The sequence below is a fragment of the Apteryx mantelli genome, chromosome 17 (assembly GCF_036417845.1).
Source record: "Apteryx mantelli isolate bAptMan1 chromosome 17, bAptMan1.hap1, whole genome shotgun sequence".
Lineage (NCBI taxonomy): Eukaryota > Metazoa > Chordata > Aves > Apterygiformes > Apterygidae > Apteryx > Apteryx mantelli.
The window spans coordinates 8466907-8487418 of record NC_089994.1 but is presented as its reverse complement, the minus strand read 5'-3'; the positions used below and the strand labels follow the sequence as shown (position 1 = coordinate 8487418).

The window sequence follows — 20512 nt, the reverse complement described above, 5'->3', positions numbered from 1 at the left end:
CGCACGTTCAAACACCATCTGAACTGAAGCTTTAACTATCACGCAGCAGCTCCCGGGAAAATGAGAAAGGAGCTTGTCGGTTAATAAATAAAAGCCAGGGAATGTGCAGTACTTTTAGCTGTGGCGCGAGCCCCGAGCGACTCACGTGCCCCCTGCTCTTCCCGCAGAACCTGCAGTGGGCCCGCGACGTGCTGCTGGGCAGCGGCAGCCCCTGGCAGCAGCTGAAGCACATGCCGGCGCAGGGCCTCTTCTGCGAGAGGAACAAGACGAATTTCTTCAACGTAAGTTTATACCGTTGATAAACATACCAGTACTTTCTCAGCTGTGGCTTAACACCTGCTTCTCCTTCGCACGGTTCGCAGAGGGGTGGTAACATGGGATTCAGCACAGGGGCATTAAATGAGCCACCCAAAAGGTGAAGTTGTATTACAGAGGAATTTGCTGGGGTTCTCCCCTCTGAAGGAAAATATGGAGAGGGTTTATTCCTGATGTGCTTAAAAAGATGGGGAGGGAAGCACCAATGGTTCTCAGTTGTACATTGTTTACCATATATTTGGTAGTGGTATGCTTGGTGGTTGAAACCTCTATAAAAATTCTGAATCTGTTCCTCTTAATTATCCTCTTCCTTGTTTACTCGGTCTCAGCTAGACTTGCACTTCTTGGAACAAACAAAACCTTGCTCCAAGAAATCTCAGGTGTCGGAAGGAGCTTTCCTGTGTTCAGCTTTGGTAGCGCCTCTCTGCAGCAAGAGGAGCCCGAGCAGCTTCCGGCCATGCAGGGCAGCAGCTCGATCATGCAGATTGTCCCTGCGCCTCTGGGGTCTTTCAGACCACAGGAGCATCTCCGCCTTGCTCAGTAACGTGGCACATAGCGTACTTTTGAGGCTCATCTGAGCACTTTCATCTAGCAAATTCCCTGCTGTGGTGGAGACTTAAGATATTTATGTTGTCTTTAGTATCTCCTGCTTTTCTGAGATATGTTCTAGTTTTCGTGGCTCCTGCTCTTTTGTGATAGGATTCGGTAGGTGTTTTGTGGCTTGTGATGTGTGAAAAGGGCCTGGAGATGTTCTGCTTTGTATTTCTGGGCTGTGTTTGTTGTATGGTTGGTTGCCTGTGATTGCAAAGACAGAATTTTAAGTCTCTGCTTACCTATCCAGTGCTATGTTCCTAGCTCTGTTTTAATATTTTTAATTCCTGTGGCATTTATTTCCATTTTGCACCTGTTGACATCCATCTTCTTTGCTCTCTGTTGTGTTAATTAGCACCTCTGTGCAAACTTATGTTAAATATGATATGTGCTGTCCTCTGACTGTAATCCCTCAGCTAGGTTGAACAACTAAGAAATATTGACAGTGATTCCAAACTGTATTGTGGATCAGTTTCCAAAAAGCCTTCTATTTCATTCCATCTTTTTGAAAAGAAGCTTTGATTAATAAATACCGTCAGTCTGACAGGGTTTAGACCACACAGTTGTGATCTGGCTGATGACTATAGAACTTTGTACTGGTTATTCCCCTGCAATATCTGCCTGCTTTCTCTGCAAGAATCCTGCAGTCTCAGTCACTAACTCTTCAGGCTGGTAAACGTCTTGGCTCTGATCCAGCTAACACAAGTATTCTCACAGAAGTTAATGAAATTATTAAGCACGCTTAAAGTTAAATGTGAGCTTTGCTTGATCAAGGCTAACTTGTTCATTATTGCAGGGTTAAGTGTCCAGAGTATCCTATATTTTCACATATGAGGAAGGCAAGCAGTGGAGAACTAAGCAATGTGCATAAGGGAGTGTTTCCACTTGAAAATGTGAATTACCACATTAGGAGAGACCAGTGGTTGACGTATTTCATATCTAATTTTTGAGTGTCAATGTTAGATAATTTAATTTAAAGCTAGACCCCATCATATCCATAGTTGGACGTTCCCAGCATTTTTAAAAAGTTGTTCCTGACTCCATAGAGCAATCTCTTTATACACTGAAGGATGAAAAATGTTAGCATAGATACTAAACACCTGTATAGTAATTCTGTTTTTTGATTTTAAAAGTACTTATTTCCCTTAATTTAATGATATTAATTTTCTTTAATAAGAAATTAAACATTTTGAAGTAAAAGATAATCTTCAACAGAAGGTACACACTTCTACTACAGCCCAGTGCAATATACAGGCAGTACTGTAAGAAAAGAAAGAAGATGGTGAAAATGATGTTCTTGGCTTGAACTTAGGTCTGCCAATATATGAAGACAGTGTTAGTCAAGAGTCCTCCATGTAGAATGCTGTCTCCAACCTTGAGACACTTCAGTCTGGGGACTCTTATCTCGAGTGCCCCAGTGTGTCTCAGCTATGGTGACAAGTATAACTAGCACATGGAGTGCCTCAGACAGCCAAATCAAGTTCTGGAGGTCTTTGTGAACTGGTGCTAACATCTTGACTTTTCCTGCAGACATGCCGTGTAGTCTTGCTGTTGAACAGGTACAGTATGCATTATGAGCTTAGCATGATAAAATATTTTGGTGATCTCATTTTCTACCAGGTACATTTTCAAAACCCTCTTCAAATAACACTCCGTGTAGAACACATGGCAGTAATCCAATACAGATGACACAGACATAGCATAGTGAGAAAACCCAGATCCAAGAGAGACATGGCTACAAATGTCCATGAAAAAAAAGCTGTTAGTGTCATCTGACATTCCAGAATTGTACAAACCTGAATCTGTGAACAACTTGGAAAAAAATCTCTCTAACATTTCATTGATTTTGCCTGGGTTAAACCTCAAATAGTTTGTTCTCATCCGAAGCTCTTAGCCAGGCAGTGGGAAAGCAAATGTGCTGCACCATCTGGGTCAGTGCTGAGAATACAGACTTGTGTGTCATCCATTGCATACAGATGGTATTACAGCCCACTGTCCCCGCTAGTGTCTTCACATACAGAATCGAGTGATAAAATACAACTTTACAGAGCTCTACACAAATATGCAGTCACATCTAATCTTATAAATAAAATGCCCAACTTTTAAAAGATTTCCTAAGCTTATTAATGTTCTCCAGGGGTATTTTCAACATAAACACTTTGCTTAAAGTGTTTGTTTCCATGTAACGCATTTGGTTTTATTTTTTGAGAGCTCTTTGGGCTTTATGATACAAAAGAGTTAAATGAATGTCTAAATGGCTTTCTGTAGATACTTTATTATTGAAATACCTTTTTCTTCTGAAGCAGTAGGGTTAGTGTTTTTAATCTCTTGTACAGAAGACTCAGGGTTGTTGAAAATATAGCTGACTCAATTTTACATGTACAAACAACAGCGTGTGAGAGGGAAAGCTAGCGGCTCAAAGACTAGTAGGGACTGTGCCAGCCTTCTCTTCCCAGACATTTTATAAATCATGCATACTCCTAGTAGAATTATTTATGAAATGTTTATGAGAGCACTGTATGAAAAGAAATAAACCTGGGTAAAGCTGTCTCCTTTTAAATTTTACTGAAGGACTGCAGGTCTGAATCTGTGTGTCACATTCTGTTGTCTAATTTGTTAGCTGTCACTCAGCTTTGGTTAAAATTTCTTTGAAATTATCTATTACTGATTTCAGAATGAGAGGAAAAAAGGTATGTTTGCTTAGCCCTGCTATCTTCTTGTTTGACATATTAGAAGAATGTCAGGGTGCACAGAACTTCTCTTTGTGTTTCAAGAAAAATATGCTTTCTGCATTGTTGTACCTACTTGCTTCTCAGACAGAAGAAAACAGCCCTGACATTACAGCTAGGACCGGAGGTATTTGCATGTCCAGTGGTGGGAATCATTGTATGAATGATTATTGCAGTTAGACACGCAGGAGTTTTAGCTGTGTTTCTCTAAATGAATACCCATGTCTTTTTGTTTGCCCAGTTACACATTTCTCTATAACCTGCATGTACGAGTGCTCTCCAGCATTCTTCCTCTTCTCTCTCTCTCTCTCTCTCTGTGTGTGTGTGTGTGTGTGTAAATAGATATAGAGACTTTTTTTTTTTAACTTGAAGAGATCTCCAGAATGGTTTCTATAGTAACTAAATTAGAAATCAATTCACTAGGAAAAAGACCCAAAATATTGCTTTATATAGTAGGGTGCTTTTTTGGTTCAGATATCATGCCACTATTAATAAAACAAAGTTAAACTCTGTGCACAGATGATGGGTATTCATCAGTCTGTGGGTGGGTGGTGATTGTGGAAGAAGCATTTTGATGGTTGAGCTCAGTGTATCAGTAACTTCTCCATATGGTTTATTATACAGTATTTGTATTTTCTGGGCACATTCTTGGGGGGGGGAAGATGTAATAATAATCTATTGTAATAAAGATCTTGGTGTCCATCTTTGGTAATTGTTCCCCACATATGAAAATATGTGCTGCGCATACACACAATATACTATAATTCAGACATTCATGTGCATCAAGTCTTGCGAGGCTGCAAACTGTTAAGGATAATTGTTCTAATTTTACTTTGAAAAGAAGCACAGTATGTTTATAATCTGCTGTGTCCCCAAAGCTCTTCATTCTGTGATCTGAGTAAGCAGGGTCAAACTAAGGTAGCAGCATTCATCAGGAGCCAGGGATCTGGCAGCTGAGAGATAGAAGTGATTTCACTTTAATTTGGCTTTGTTCATACCAAGTGTGGCTGGGCACTGGCAGTAGACCTGTGCTTTGCAGAACTGAAAGTTCTGGACACTGAGCAATTGAAAAAATAACATCTTAAAGCTGGTGCTACAAGTTTCTAGGGATAGTTCTTATTATAGGGCAGTGATAGCCAGTGGGCACTAGCTATACGGGTAGAGTAACAGAGGAAGTTCCTTCTATAGTTCTGTTTCAGATTCTGCGAGTTGCTTCTCTTTGTCTTATCAGCCGAAAGTTGATTGTGAAAAGGAGAGCAAGCTGCCAGGACTGGCTCTGCTTCGTAATTCTGTACAAGCAGAGCTAGATGGGTGAATTTGAGATGTAGGAAGTGAAGGCCATAATAGAAATTCGTGGAAGTTCATCGGTGCTATTAAAAATAAAGCCAACAACTCTGCCTCAGGGCTCCTGGAAGCTGGGAAGTTATATCAAGGAAGTTTCATTGTTTACTCCAATTGCTTTTATACCTTCCCTTAGACATCTATTACTGATCACCGTCAGAAATATGGCACTGAGCGTAGGGGCTTTTCTTCTGATCTAGTACAGCCCTTCTTTTGTTTCTGTCTAGGCTCCTGAGGTGTATCCTGCGCATTAGTGTTTCCCATGACTTAAGTTAAAATGCAAAATCTGTTACAGAATTTGATGTTTCTGTTGGCTATGTGATGTGACAGGGATAGCTAGCCATATGTTATCCAAGGGAAGAATGAAATCTAGCAGGTTCCTATCCTAGACTGTTGTTCTGACCAGCCTGGGGTAGCTGCTAATGTTGACCAGAAGAATCCCCAAATATCCTGCAGGGCCAAGGGCAGCAACTCAAGGCTGATTGTGTCAAGTTGGCTGAAGCCTCAGGTTCATTGTTTCTTACTGTGCCCTGGAAGAGCCTGAAAGTAGAGGCAACAGCAGACTAAGAGGCTCTGCTCTCCTTCCTGTCCTTGGTTGGGAATAGATCTGGGTTACTCTCGTCCTCCTCATAGATGGTGTATGTCTTCTCCTGGAAATTGTGCTTCCAGCTCCTAGGCATTTGCGATGTGGAACATTTGTCTTCTGGGAGGAGTAGCACCATTTGAGTCAGATTCCAGAGAAAGGGAAAGAACTTGGAGAAACTTGTTTATCTGTGTGAGTTGAGATTCTGCCTCAGTATGGTGGGAGTGGGGGTTTAATCATATAGGGGGGCTCTAAGAGAATTAATGGTTATATTTAAGCGTATTCATGATTGGTTGCAACTCTCTGAACAAATACTGGTCTTTTTAGCACTTCTAATACTTCAATGTGAAAATGAGCATGAGAGGATGCCGACCCAAGTATTAAAAAAAAAAAAAAAATTAGTGACATCCCAGAAATCACAAGGGTGTAAAGTTATTTGATTTTGCCCTTCTCACTTTTAAGTGTTTTGAATACCATTTTTATGTAACCACAAGGGAATAGAAATCATAAAGGAATCAAAACAGCCTTATGTTTCTTCTAAAAAATATATAATAATAATAATAATAATTCTTTTGATTCCAGTAGCTGGAAGATACTTGAAGCAAATTATTAGAGTTGATACCGTTTCATAGGTGGTATACAGAAAAAATGACTAGGAAAGATGACCACCATTAACACTGACCTTCTATGTAGTTGGGTAAAACAGAATGGTAACAATAGTGTGATGAAAACACTTGTTAGTAGTCTAATGTATTTATGCTTCTTAATATGGTAGGGAGATGGACACATCTGTTTAGAGGATGGTTAAGTCCTCACCTACTTTAAAAGATTGAACTGTCTTTAGTCTTTTCAGGAGATGGTTATATTGTAGCCATGAAATACTTGTATTCTTCACTGTGTAGGATATGGGCTCTGAAAAAGATGGTTTTCTGCTTTGTAACAGTGCCATTCAGTGAATGCAAATTCTTACTGCTAGCTTTCACTGACTATGAAGTATTCAGAGGTTAAGTTAAGTAAAAGACAACTCCCTGATACATATTTTCTTCATCTGTCAGGAAGAGGCAGCTACTTTATGAAATGGTTTGACAATTCGGAAAGTAGCACTGAGCGAGCAGTGCCCTGGTGTGCTGTTAGGAGGCGCAACGCTGCAAGGGACCTGCTGGGAAGGGGCGCGCATGAGCCACGGCTGTGCAGGTCATCCAGTACCCCTCTTTAACAAGAGATAACCGGTGACCTTGCTATACTGTGTGGGCAATACGTTGCATTAACAGCCTACCTGCCTAGCTTGCTTTCTCTGGGATCTTAGTAAGCATGTCATTGCTTTTCCTACATTCCTGCCAAATGTCATTATAAAACTGTTGTTGTTCAGCTGTGTGAGGAAACCATTTCTGTTTTGGGTAAAGAGATACTAGTGCAGAAAGCTTCTAAAGAATGAATTAAAAACCCTCCAGGGGTCCCTTCTGAACCAAACTATTCTATAATTCTATGACTTAATTTGTAAATAAAATCAACTCTATAAATGGCAGTTAATTTTGTGATTGCAGTATAAGCTAAAGGACATGTACATTTTCTTGATCCCTATCATGGTTTTTCTTTTCATCTTTTGCAAGAGTCTGGCAAATGGATGGTTTGGAAGGCTGAAACCAGATCAGTTCTTCCCCTACGTTGTTCCTTGGCTTTCGTCCTTTTTGGTCTTTGTTGATTTCCTCCATTTTCCTTCAACTCACCTTGCTCCGCGCCGCAGCTCCGTGTCGCAGGCTCAGATGCGTAGTTCCCTGCTCTGGGCTTACTTGTCCATCGAACAGAGGATAGGGGAGCTCATACTAACTAATCAGTCTCACCTGCCTGCAGATTAAGGAAGGCTTGTTTGCCTTGGTTAAATAGAATTTATATTTAGGAGGTTAATTTTGCCTCAAGTCTAGAAACTTTTTTTTTTTTAAATGAAAGCTTAGATTTTGGATAATTTGGTTCCTTAAAATACATAATGAGGGGACAGCCTAGCCCTTCTCTGAAAACATGACTGAAGGATAATTTTTGCATAAATAAATGTATGAAAGAGAATTAGTGTTGTTTTCTCTGCCTCTGTATTAAATTTACTGATATTAATGTTTATATTTAAAGCAGGCAGACATTCTGTGTGGAAAATGCTAGCTTTTGGAGAATCTTTATATTTTAATTAAGTAAGTCTATTAATTTTCATTGTTTTTCTTGTCTAGCATGGCAGATATGTTCTGTTTGGGGGGGGGGGGGGGAGAAGGGGGAAGGAGGAAACAAAAAACTATGATACTACTTGCCCCTGTCATGAGAGTCTCAAGATTTCTTTTCTGACTCTGCCCTTGACAGTTGTTCTTTGGCCAGTGGCAAGCCATTTTCCTTCTTTATCCCATTTTTTTAATTTGTAAATTTAATGTAATTCTACTCATGCATCTCCTGCCCAGGCTTTTGAGAGTTTTAACTGAAAGAATGTTTGTAGTCAGTGCAAGTGGGTTTGTTCTGTCAAATCTAAACCTTAATGCCAACTCTCAAAACAGGTAAGCAAGGAGTTAACTGTGCAAATGAAACTTTCATAGTGATTGGATTAAGACCAGAAACCCAATAAGCAATGAAGTCTTAAAGTTGGCTATAAAAAGCTAGATAACTTTTTCAACCTCTGCCCAGCATGTTATTTACAGTTCTTCGCTCCATCCTCTTGGAAAAACAGAACTCATCAGTGAAAAATGTCCGTCGTTCACAGAGTTTTCTGTCTCAATATATACACGCTGTTCTTTCTGGCTAACTTTGCAGGCTTCCAAGACCCAGCTAGTAAAGATGCCAATAAATCTAAATCCCTGGAGATACAAGCATGGAGTTTTAAACTGTCGCTTGTGCCAGTGGATATTAAACAGCTATTTTTTCTATTCTGTTTCCCTAGGAAAAATTTCTTCTTTTGTTGAGTAGATGAATTTCTAGACAAAGGTAAGCTAGGGAACAAATAACGCTGAAATAATTTGAAGATATGGCCTTGCAGAAGAGAGGTTGTCATGAAGATTCTAGGACATATTACAGACATAAAGCAGCTAGTTTTAAAGCTGGATCTTAAAAGTTGAGCTGCAGCTGTTTTATCCGCTCTAAACAGCCTTTGGAAGGTGCTGGTTTGCTGGGATACTACGGCATGAGTGTCCTTTTACAAATGTGCAATGAATAAATCCATAATTTGATTTTGCCATCTGCCAACTGTGTGTCAGATATGGATCAGAGAGTCACCTTAAGACACTTGATGGGGTTAGTTTAAACTTAGGTTAGGTTCTTTCCATTAAAAAAAGTTTAAATATGATTTAGAAAAAGCTAAATAGTTTTTTTAATATTATAGCAGAACAGAGTTTTAAAGATAATGATCCATGAAAGGCCTTTAAATTATATGTTTTTATATTGTATGCCTACTGTCTGGTTATCAGATTAGTTCTTATAGCTTCTTACTGAGTTATTAATCCTAGTTTTATCATAGAAATAAATGGCAAGAACTGTGTTACGTCAGTGTGGACCAGTGCATAAACAAAGCAAAGCAAACAAGACCAAAAAAGAGTAAATTTAGACTTTTAGAAGCAAATCTAAGTAAAATCTTAGCTTTTTAATTAGCTGGCATCAGCATTTTCCTTTTTACTACAAATTCTCATAGCCTTTGATAGAAAGCTTTGACATAAGTCCTTTTAAAATTTAGTAGCAGTGTGTAGAGCACAGATGAGTGTTGAACAGACATGTAGTGTCTATGTGCCTGCAGCCAAACTTCATTGTCTTTATATACCCTCTCCTGCTGTTCTGAAACCAATAGCAGAACTTTCTGAGGAACAGAAATTTAATGGATGTATAGCCAGAATCAAGAACTATTCAACACAGAGTAATTTTCTTCAACAGTTCTCTTAGGTGAAGCTGTATGGGAAACAACCAAGATGAAGTATGTTTTTTTTCACTGTATGTATTTCATGAGATGTTTCTACCAGTTGTATGTTAAGACATTTCTGTGACATGAATCAGTGCAGTTTCCTCTATTTCTATATATTTCATTTTGAAGATGCTTGCAGGACTGCTTTTGAGGCAGCTGTCAGTCTGCATCTGTTCTTGCTCAGTATGGCACTCGTCTGTTCCCCATTCCAGGTATGACAGTGAGGTTTTTTCATTCTTATACCTTATCTCTGTAAAAGACCTACCTTACTCTGAAGGTTAAAGGAGCCAAATGGCAGTAAGTGAATACAAAAACAGCTACCATTAGACGCACAGATCATACCACCTTTCTGAAACCCTGTCACGATTTCATTCTGCACCTGTGCTGTTTCAATTTGCCTGGCATTACAGTCATTTATTATAACTTTCATCTTTATGAAAAGAAGAAAATTAATAGTGAAAGTAATTTTATTTATTAAAGCAGCATATGTCATGAGAAATATTCCTGGAATTACAGTTCTCAGCAGAAGGATCCAAGTATGTTTCACAGCTATACATTGCGTCCGTGTGAAAATGAAAACAGGAGAATGTGGGATGAGAGCAGAGTGGTACAAGTCTGTGTATGTGTGTGTGCAAGTGGAAAGCATTTATAGATAAATATTTTTAATTTAATGGATACAGCAGGATATAATTGACCAAACTAAAAAGGATAAGATGGGGGTGAAGAGATAAGATGGCAGATGATGATAGGTAGGAAGATACGTTGTTGTTGTGCTGTAGCTGGTGTGTGCTGAACTGTTTGCCAGCTGACGGCAGTATCACTGTGTTGAGCTTAGATAAAGATACTGAAGCAGGAGTTGTTTGACTAATAGTACTCTGTCTTTGGCAAAACTCCTACCGTTAGAGGAGTAAAAAGGTTGAATATTGTGTAGCGTGTGTTATTGTTCCAGACTCCTTGGCTCCTGTGGAGGAGGTAGGATTTCCTGGAATAGTACGAACACCTTTTGGCGTTTGCGTGATAGCCAATATGTGACGCTACGAGGGTGGACCGCTGAAACGGGACGACTTGCTAAGCCTCCGGAAAGGAATTAAAAGAAAATGGGAGCGAGTGGCTGAGTGAAAGTAAAGAAGTCCATGGCGGGCAGTATTTTAGCTCGCTCCCCTGGAGCACTCGGCTGTAGTGCGGTGGCAGTAACACGACAAGGAAGTTCCTCCGAGAGCCGGAGTGAAACATGGCTGATTTCCAGCAGCCGTGTGACCTTTGCTCACCGCAGTTGCCTATGCTTCATTGCCGTGAGTGGGATTACTCACCTCCTGTCAATAGACAGTTTCACAGATTTGGCTTTTATGAAGTTAATTTTTCTATAGGTTAGAAGAAGCAAGATCAGAAAAAACACAGAGCTTTCACTTGAAGCACTTCCTAACGGGTATTCGGATTGAATTAGGAATTTTGTCAGCCTTTTGGTTTGCTGACACAAAATCAAAATCAGAAATGAAAAACTCCTACCAGGTCCTTTTTTCTTTTTTTTTTTTTTTAATATTTATCTGTTCAGAGTTACTCCATGTATACTGTTTGGTAGACTGGATCCAGTAAGAGTCATTAATATAATGGCTCAGGTGTTTGAGGTAATTTAATGAGCTTGGTATAAAAACCAAAATGATTTCTGTTTACGCATAACTAGTTCGTTCCTTGTGACAGACTGCACAAAGGGTTTAAGAGTCTGTGTTGTGGGTTTTTTGTTTTTTTTTTAATTCTTGGTATAGCTATCAAATATACTATTTCAGGGTCATCAAGCTCCACTTATCTGAGCGATCCTGGTTCTATAGCGGCTGTTGTATTTCCAGTGGGAAAAATGAGGGCAAAGCTGAAGCCAGGCTGCGTGCTGTCGTTCTTCTGCCTGCGTAGCTCCTCTGCCGAGAAGCTTGTAGCCGTCCCAAACTCTATGACACTTCAACAGTCTTCTGTCATGACTGATCTGCTCAATACAGACAGTATATTTTTTATGGTTACAGTCTGTGTACCACAGCTAGTAGTGGATTCAATGTTAAAAGACTTTAATAGAGTCATAAATAAGATTTTTTTTAAAAGTACAGATTACAGGCCTATTTAGTTGTATAATTAAGAAGGGACTTTCAACATGAATGTTGTGCAATGGGTTTAAAAACATTTTCCTCTTATTGCAAGGGGAAATACTTATAATAGGAACATAAGTGTTAAAACAAAATGCCTATTCTAGTTACTTTGTAGCTGAAGTACTGATTAAGGAATAAACTACTTTAAAAATTGTATTTGGTGACACTGAAAGGTGATGTTTTCCTACCTGTAATGAAGTAGTTGTTCCACCAGATGAAAAGGAAAAACATCTGATTTTGTTTGTTTGCCCTTAGCCTGACTGCTCTCTACTGATGGTCTCACTGAGAATTACTTCCCAACAGAAGGTTTTAGGTCAGGATATATTCATTCTGATTTTATTTCCAATGAACAAAAAATAAAAAGTATTATTCTGAAATAATTATACTAAAGTGAGTGTTGCTTTCAGGACCAAAAATAACAACACTTTACATTTTTTAGCTTTTTCAAATAAAATGTGCAACTAAGTATACAGATGAATTTTTTAAAAGTTAAGCTAATTCAAAACAAAGACTGAGATTTTTGGAAGGATAAGCTTTTGCCAGATATGTTTTAAAAAACCCTAGTTTTTTTATTTTTTGGTTGCAACATCTTTAAGTAAATAAGCAATACTCCATATAGTTTGTAAATAAAACATTAAGGTATAAAAGCAATAGAAACCAACGAAAATCGAAATTAATGCTAGCTGGTCTTTCTCTTGTATCAGAGTTGATGGGAATGAAAAATTAAACACCTCTGTCACAGGAAAAAGAGAATGATGAGAGATTTAGAAATGCTTTCAGTTCTAATATTCTCAGATATTACTTGGAATCCAAGTAAGGACATCTTCCTTTTCAACTTTTTAACTTCTGAGCATAGCTTTAAGCTCCCGCTTATGGGTCAAGATTGTAGGAATAGAGCCATTTTATCTTAAAAGGTAAACCAAGGGACAGTGTTTAAAAAAAAAAAAAAAAAAGGTTTTCAAAAGTGGTTTTTGGATTCTTCCATTTTTATGGGTATCTAACCTGAGATGCACAAAAGCATTGGTGTTCAGGACTTTTTGAGATTGATCAATTAACCCCTAATTTCACGTTGGGAACTCAACCCCCCCCCCCCCCCCCCCCCCGCATTAAAGAAACCCAAAGCTTTAAGTTATTGGCTTCATTATCTGAAATTGATGTCAAATTCATTTTAGAACCATTAGGAGTAATTTTTGATTCACACAATTATTCCATATTGGTTCTTCTCTGCACAAATCTTCAAGCAAAAATATTGCAGCTCTTCCATATTTTTTGGAATGAGATGTTCTTGCTGCTTTGCTTTTTACTAGTTTTTTCACTTTAAGTAAATGAAAATTCACCAGTTAGTGCTCTGTACAGGAAGAGTTACTCTTTAGACTTTGCCCCCTGTGGGTCTTGTGGCCGTTGTTGTATGCAGATTTATTTTCATCTTAACCTTGCAACAGTAGCCTCCAAAACAGTAGCATAGAAGGAATCTAGAAATGTTTCACAGTTTCTTAAGTGGTCTACAGTGCTTGAGCACAATGTATCCGTATCTACACCCCAGAAAGGAAACACAATTTTCTCCAATTAAAAAAAAAAAATCATAGAAAAATGCATCCTGATTGCTTTGGCATCAACATCAAACGGGTTCTGCAGGTAGTGAATTCTTGTCTTGTAGGGATTAAACAGGAGCAGGAGTATAAAGGGCTTCTTGAGTTTTACTCTGTGCATGTGTGTTTGTGTGTGTATGTATATTCTAGGAGAAAGAACAGTAGTGAGGCTGAAGAATAAATAGACTCTTTTAAGGCAGGGATAAAATGAAAGAACTCTTACTTTTTAAAGGCACAAGGAAGCAATTTAATTGTAATTGGAAAGAAATGTCACCTCTACCAGTAGCAAGCTGCCTAGAGGACTTAATCCTGCTCTTGTGACTGATTTCCAAAACAAAGACTTTGGTGAGGAAGATGGTAACATGATGTCATGCTAATGCGCTTCAAGAGTACTGGTTTTTTTTTAATGTCTTATAGAAGTATAAATGCTAAAAAGAATGAAAAAACACTTCCAAGTCCAGTCTCAACTATTTCCCATCACAAAGAAAAGAGTGGAGATAGCTTCAGGATGTACTCACTATACTTCACCAGTCAGGGGTGGGACAGTGTGTCTGTGCCAGCTGGAGGAAACACAGGGTCTAATGGCTCTTGATCGGTGGATATGCCTGGGTTCTCAGCATTGCTAGGCTGGGTTACAGAATTTCAGAAGAAGAAATTTCCCCCCAAAAACAATCTTAAGTACTTTTGAGATCATCTGTATCTGGATGAGGAATTTTGGAAAGTCTGGTCCCATGCTGAAATTCAGAGATATCAACTACCATGTCGTGGAAGTTATGATTTCAGCTTGTGTCACCTGGCATTGGAGACAGTGGGGTTTATTTTAGGAACATCCAAGTGCTCAGGAAGCAAAAAGGTTTGAATTAGGAAAGGGAGGAGGAGGAATCAGACAGACAGGACTTAACCGCCTTAAACATTTCATGTTGTGAGAGTTTACGGCTTGGGATTTAGACAATCAGTTGATGTGACCTGCTGACAGTGTGTGGGAGAACAGGGAAAGGATTAGATAATAGCAAGCAGAAGGGTTTTTTAGATTTTTTGTTTTCCGATTTATTTTTTTTTATTTTTGTAAATTAGTAATCAGTGAATATTACCCTCTTTCAGAAATCTTCACTAGAAATCACAGGCAGTATATTCTGAGCACAGCATTGCTGTGACAGTGTAGGTAGATACACCATTCACGTGTAGGCCTATTTTTTTGTGTTATTTTGTCACTGTCTTTTCAATATGCCACTCTTCTCTCTTCAAAATCTGACAAGTCTCTGCTTGCTTTTTGTGAATAATTGAGCTAGAATAAAATTTCCAGCATCTGTATGTGTTCTCAAATCGATAAGGTAAAGCAAAGCAAAGTGTCTGTCTTCCTGAAAACTTCTGTCTGAGAGCTGTCTCCACCGGCTGCCTGAAGCTGGCAAAATGAAAGGCTCACCAGGAGCTGAGTCTGAATCTGAAATCTTTTAAGTATTGTGGGCTGCAAGGTGAAGACAGCAAGATGTATACCACAGATTTCTCTTCTAAATCTCTTTTCATTTCTTCTTATTCCTGTTGCTACCTTTTGACATATTCCCCTCCTGTTTTTCCATTTGTATTTACTGTTTCTTCTTCCCTTTGTCCTTTAACAACAGTGGTTTAAATGTAGTGTGGACAAATAATTAGGTACCTGCATATTATTCTATTGTCTTAGCTTTGTCTTTAGAAAAGACAGCATATGGTCTATGTGAAATTCCCCGAATAATAGCTTCATCCATAGAAATTCCTGCTTTTAAGAAGAATTTCTAATGGTTTTGTAAGCTTGTCCAGTGGGGTATAAAATGGTATTGAATTGTTAAGATATCCTTTTACAATCAGAGCTGTAGTTTTCATGTACGGGTAGTAATCGTTCTAAAGGATTGAATTACCCTTACTTATTGAATACTGAAGAGACAGGTGTTGAAAAGACAAGTCCTCTGAAGGTCCAGATTTGGCATTTGCTGTTCTGTTTCTCTTTGAGATTCCAAGGGAAGTAAAATGGACACCGTTTCTAGCTGTTGACCTCTTAATAAACAAGAAATATAAACCTGTGGATGAATAGGAAATCATCTTCAGAGAACAAAATTGGTGAATATTCAAGGAAACATGAACTATATTTTTTCCCTCCGTCTTCTTCACTCTTCTTAACCTCTGTTCTCCTGTTACCCACGGACCACTGTGGGAGTTTAGCTTTAATGCGGGTATCGCTATTAAGAGCTATCTTGTTTTGGTTGCAGCAGCCTGTTCTGCTGCTCTGCGGTCATGGTCTCCTCGCAGTAGTCTCAGCACTGATGGAAAAGAGAAATTGACCTGGAAAATACTCGTATAAGAACATAAAATTTCCTCCTCTGGATTAGATTGGGTTTTCTAGGCAAGTGTTCTGATCTGGTAGCTACTGTTATCTGGCGGTTTGCAAGAAGATTAGAAAAATCTGAGTTAAAGGTGCTGCTGAAGGAAGAATGGTTTCTAGTTCCTGTAGGACTGCCATTGCCCCAGCATCTTGAGATTGCCTTTGTCTCTACAAGAAAAAAATGCCATGCCTAAATGAAAACAGCATCCTACTTCCTTAAAACAAAAGACGAAATCTAGTCTTGCTAAGTGAAAATAGAGTTCATGCTAGGATTTACAATGTCTGAGCTGAAGGAAGTGGAACAGATTTTCAAATATATGTATATATAAACCTTAAACTCATGTACTGTGTTTGTATGTAAAGCTAGCATCCTTATCTCCAGAGTGCAGAGAGGTTGGGAATCTTTATGAATGTTTATTATTCACTCCAGAACACTTCATCAAGAAATCCCAGTGTGCAAGAGTTAAAAATGTTTAAAATTGTATGTGTAAAATCACTTCCCCCTGGCTTTTAGTACTGTGGCACTAGAGAGTATGTGCTAGAGTTCACATCCCAGTAGGTGATTCTGGCTGAGACATTCCTTAAGCTTTCCTACGGTGTTATTGATCTAAAGACACAGAAGATTAAAAAAAAAATCCAGTTGATGAAATGAGATGCTTAAAGAAGGAAACATTGACAGAAATATAAACTTGTCATCTTTTACTGGTGTGGAATAGTGTCTTGTCCTCCTCATTTCCCCTCATAAAGAACTAAAAAGCAGGTATAGGACATGGGCTTTGAGGATTAACAGTTGCACCTAGAATAATTGTTCGTCTTTCACAGAGACGTATTTACTGAACTGAAAGTATTCATTTTAAGTAATTATTTTTAAAAGGATAAATGTTAGGTCATCCTGTTGACTCTGGGCATGTTTAAAGTTCCCTATAATTGCTCTGTCAGTCTTTCCCATCTATTCTTCCCTGCCAAAATGCACAAAGATGCACTGTTTTTGTTCTTATATCACTGAATTTAAGCTTAAAAAGCAGTAGATGTAAACTGTTTATACAGCCCTCATTTACATGTGTCTTCTGAGTAATTAAATAATTAAGGAAATATATAATCTTTCACCCCCAGTTAGCCAGAAGGCTTAAACAGATGTCCCAAGTACTTCCCTGTGTTTAAAAAAAAAAAAAAGGAAGAAAAAAAATGCCTTTGCTCTTGTCTTATGTAGGATTATGTCTGAACCAAGAGTACGGGCACGGTGGTGGCAGCCCTCTGCAACAGCCATTTCGCAAGGGAGTCTGGAGCAGGAGCAGAACCATCCAAGCAAGAGAGAGGTAGCTTAGGGGTGCGGTTTGGGGGATACATAAATAAGTGGAGATTATTTTTGAATTGAGCACTGAAGGTTTACCCCCATTTCATGAACAGCAAGCAAATAAATTTGCCCACCTTTTGCTGCACCACTAGTGGATTTAGGGCATCTCTATAATATATCTCCTAGATCCAGAAGGTGGAAGTACCGCGATATATTGCTGGTTTCCACAAAAGTACAGGGGATGCCACTAACCCTTCACTGAGCCTGTGCATTTTTATGCATTAGGTAATTAAATGTGAATTTTCTTGCTCAGTGGCACCGGGATTTATGAACACGTACGTATGCAAGTAGTGCAAAATTCAGTTTGCTTGTGAGGGTTCAGACAACTGAATGAAGTGTAATGCAGGAGTATGCAGTGCAGGCCTGGGAGGGAGGTTTCATGGTGATTTCTAAAAATGCTAACTGAGAAAAAAATAAGGAACTTTTTGGCATTGGACAGGATTGAGGATAATCTGGGATGAAAACCATATCCTTTTAACCTCTAAAGAGACAAATTTGTTTCCTCAGTTGAAGTTGGTGATGGACTTTCAACAAATCATGTTTCTATACAAAAGCAATAATGAATCAGTTGTGTAGTGAATATTCCAACTAGTGATATTAAAAAAAAGTCAATTTTCTTGATTTGTTATAAAAGGGTCCATGAATACATTTCTGTATTTGTCAGATGGAAATAACGATACTTTACTCCTTTGTAAAGCAGTTTGAAATCTAGGAACTAGGTATTATTATAATTCATGTTTACCTTTTACCACCATTTAAAGTTGTCTGTGTTCTTGCTGCTTTTCATGGAACCATGATTGTTCACTGCAACACCTAAATTATATTAATTAGAAAACAAGATCCTTACATTGCTGTGCTTATGGCTCAAAGGCATTTAGCTCTGCAGAATTTTTATGTGACATAATTTCCAATCTAGTGAACACCCTGCCCTAAGGCTATTATTTTTAAACATTTTAAGTTGTATTTAATTTCAGGTACAACAACTACTTAATTTGCATAAATAAATGATAATATATAGGAAGAAACTCCAGTGCATAGAGGAAATGGGAGCTCTGCTGTTAACAGTGAATAAATGAGTAGATCAAAAATGGCAGGTCAAAAATAAGCCTATTTGCATTAATGCTTAGAAAGTAAGTATTCATTTCAGTTCTGTATTTAAAACATAAATCCCTGTTACACAGTCTAATGATTAAAGGTTAATGGATTTTTGAAGTGGTGGTGCCAAAACTGCATTGTCATAAGTACAGAATGGGTTATTGCCTTCAGGAGCAAGATGTAAGAGGCAACGAAGACGTATTATTATTAAAGTGTAGTAATGCCCACAGTGATATCTCAGCTTCAGAACAAAAAAGCAGACTCTTTAAATGGAGAGATAAACACAGGGTATTGTTGATTAATGTAATTTTATAAAAGATAAATAGGATAACTAAATTATTCTTCATTTTTTTAAGATGCTATTAAGCATTAAATGCATAAATAAATATATAAATAGGTATGTGTAAAGAAAGAAGGGGCAAGTTATATTCAATTTGAGAAGCTTAAAACTGATGCGGTAAGAGAAGAGCAATAAATGAAGGAATGAAAAGAAGGGTAGAAAGTGGTTAAAATGACGGGAAAGAAAGGTAGTCTTTGCAAATGAATTTTGTTAGTAAACAGGATATATTTTGAGCACTTCAGAATAATCCTAGCAATTAGAAGGGGAAAAAAACGCGATTCTTAGGAAAGACGAGGAGAAGGAAGCCAAAGACACTGTCCAGCTTGCAGACGAGGGACAAGGAAGAAGTCAAGATAAGTGTGTGAACTTCTGTGAGGGAGACGATCAGGAGCGGAGCCTGGGTGCGGGCTGGGATACGTTAAGTTTGTGACTGTGCTAAGCTGAGCTTGGGAAAGGCTTGCGGGCCGCGGTTTGAGATGTGGGGTGAGACGGGCTGGGGCGAAGGCTGGCAGCTGACTGGCATGCGCTCGGGCTTTCGTAATGCGGGAATGACAGAAATCGTGGAAAGGATGGCGAGGGGAGTAGGGGAAAGGAAGTGGGGGGAGAGGATGAGGACAGGCCTTGTTCTCCCCCCGCACCAGGCTGAGGGAGGAAGAAGGATCCAGCGGAGGAGGTGGCGAAGGAGGGGTCGGAGAGGAGTGCCCCGCTCCCCTGGCATTGCAGGAACGAGATCCGCTAAAACGTGGGCACGGGCGAGGGGAGGATGCAAGGAGGCGGGCGGGAGGGTTGTCCTGCGGATCGGTGAAGGGCCTTGTGGAGGTGCGATGGGGCAGCACGGCGAAGGGAGAAGCCGAGCCCGTGCCCGGCGCGCTCGGCAGGCCGGGGCAGCCATGGCTGCAGCTCCGCGCGGCAGCGCGACGGAGGAGGCAGCCGGGGGCAGGAGGCCGCTGCTGCGGGCGGGGGGGAAAATAGGTCGCAAACGGGCCTTCGGTGACTGCGCGGTGAAGAGAGATGAAACAGCACCAACAGGGTTAAGCCGGGTCACGGAATATTTTGGGAAGGTTTTGCGGGCAGGTGGGGGCAGATAACTGGTTTTTATTAGTGCTTGCGAAGCGCCAGGAGCAGCTGTTTACTGCCTTGCCCTCAGCGGGATGGCTGCAGGCCAGCCTCGGCCCGCACGGGGCCCAGCATCCCCCGCCGGCGGCGCCTGCCCTGCCGGCAGGGGAGCAGCCGGCTCCAGCCCTGCCCCGCCAGGCGCCCCCCCCCCCCCCCCCCCGAGGCACCGAGTTGCAAAAGAGCACAACTCGCGCAGCCCCGCGCGGGCTGAGGTATGCGGCTGCCAGCGGCTGCGCTCGCTCCGCTGCGAGAGGAAGTGTGCGCGGAGCGGGGGCGGCGGCGCGCAGGCGGCGGCGCCGCGGGGCCCGGCCCGCGCAGGCAGGTGGGGCGCGGGCGGGCGCGGGGGCGGCGCGGGCGCGCTCCGGCTCCGCGGGCCGCCGGGGCGCAGCGAGCCGCGCCGCCCCCTGTGATGGTGAGCGCGGGGGCGGCGCGGCGGCCGTGGGAACCGGGCGGGCGGGGAGGCCCGGGGGGGCTCCCCGTGCCCGGGCGGCGGGTCGGGGCCGCGGCCGGGCGGGAAGCGAAGCGAAGCGAAGGGGAGGGGAGGGAAAGCAAAGCAAAGCAAAGCGAAGCGAAGCGAAGCGCGTCGTGCTCGGCGGAGGCGACGCGGCCGCGCTGGCGGGGCCGCGCTCGGCGATGCCGCCGGGGGCGAGCCGGGCGCCGTAGCTGGGCGCGGGAAGGAGCTGCCCCCGTCGGAAGCGGCGCGCTGGCCGAGGCCCCTCTTGCGTTTCGGCAGGAACAGATTTTATACGCTAGTAAGTTGTGGGGTTTTTGGTGTTTTTTTTTTCCTTCCCCCTTCCGCGCTCTGACCAGAGGTGTAAACAGCTGCTGGCGTCCCTGAATCGCAGGGCGTTTGTGGGCTGCGCTCTCTGCCCCTTCCCGGGGGCTGCCGCGGCGGGCGGGCGCCGTCCCGAGCGGGGCCGGCCCGCGGCGCCCGGGCGCTGCTGACACTCGTGCTCGCGGCTGCGAACACTTAGTTCACAGTTGAGGCTGCCTTCCCTCGGAGGCTCTGCTAGACCTGCTTTGCTGCACAGAGGCAAATCCCAAGAGAAGTGGGA

General features: G+C 41.2%; 1 protein-coding gene across 3 annotated transcripts in view; it reads left to right on the top strand.

Moving 5' to 3' along the window:
• Positions 1–20512, top strand: part of CABIN1 (calcineurin binding protein 1) — a 129491-nt gene that overhangs the window by 59334 nt on the left and 49645 nt on the right. For all 3 annotated transcript variants that reach the window (XM_067307303.1, XM_067307302.1, XM_067307301.1), the window contains one exon: positions 168–281. In XM_067307303.1, coding sequence (XP_067163404.1) covers positions 168–281 — 114 coding nt within the window. The remainder of the gene's footprint in view (positions 1–167; positions 282–20512) is intronic.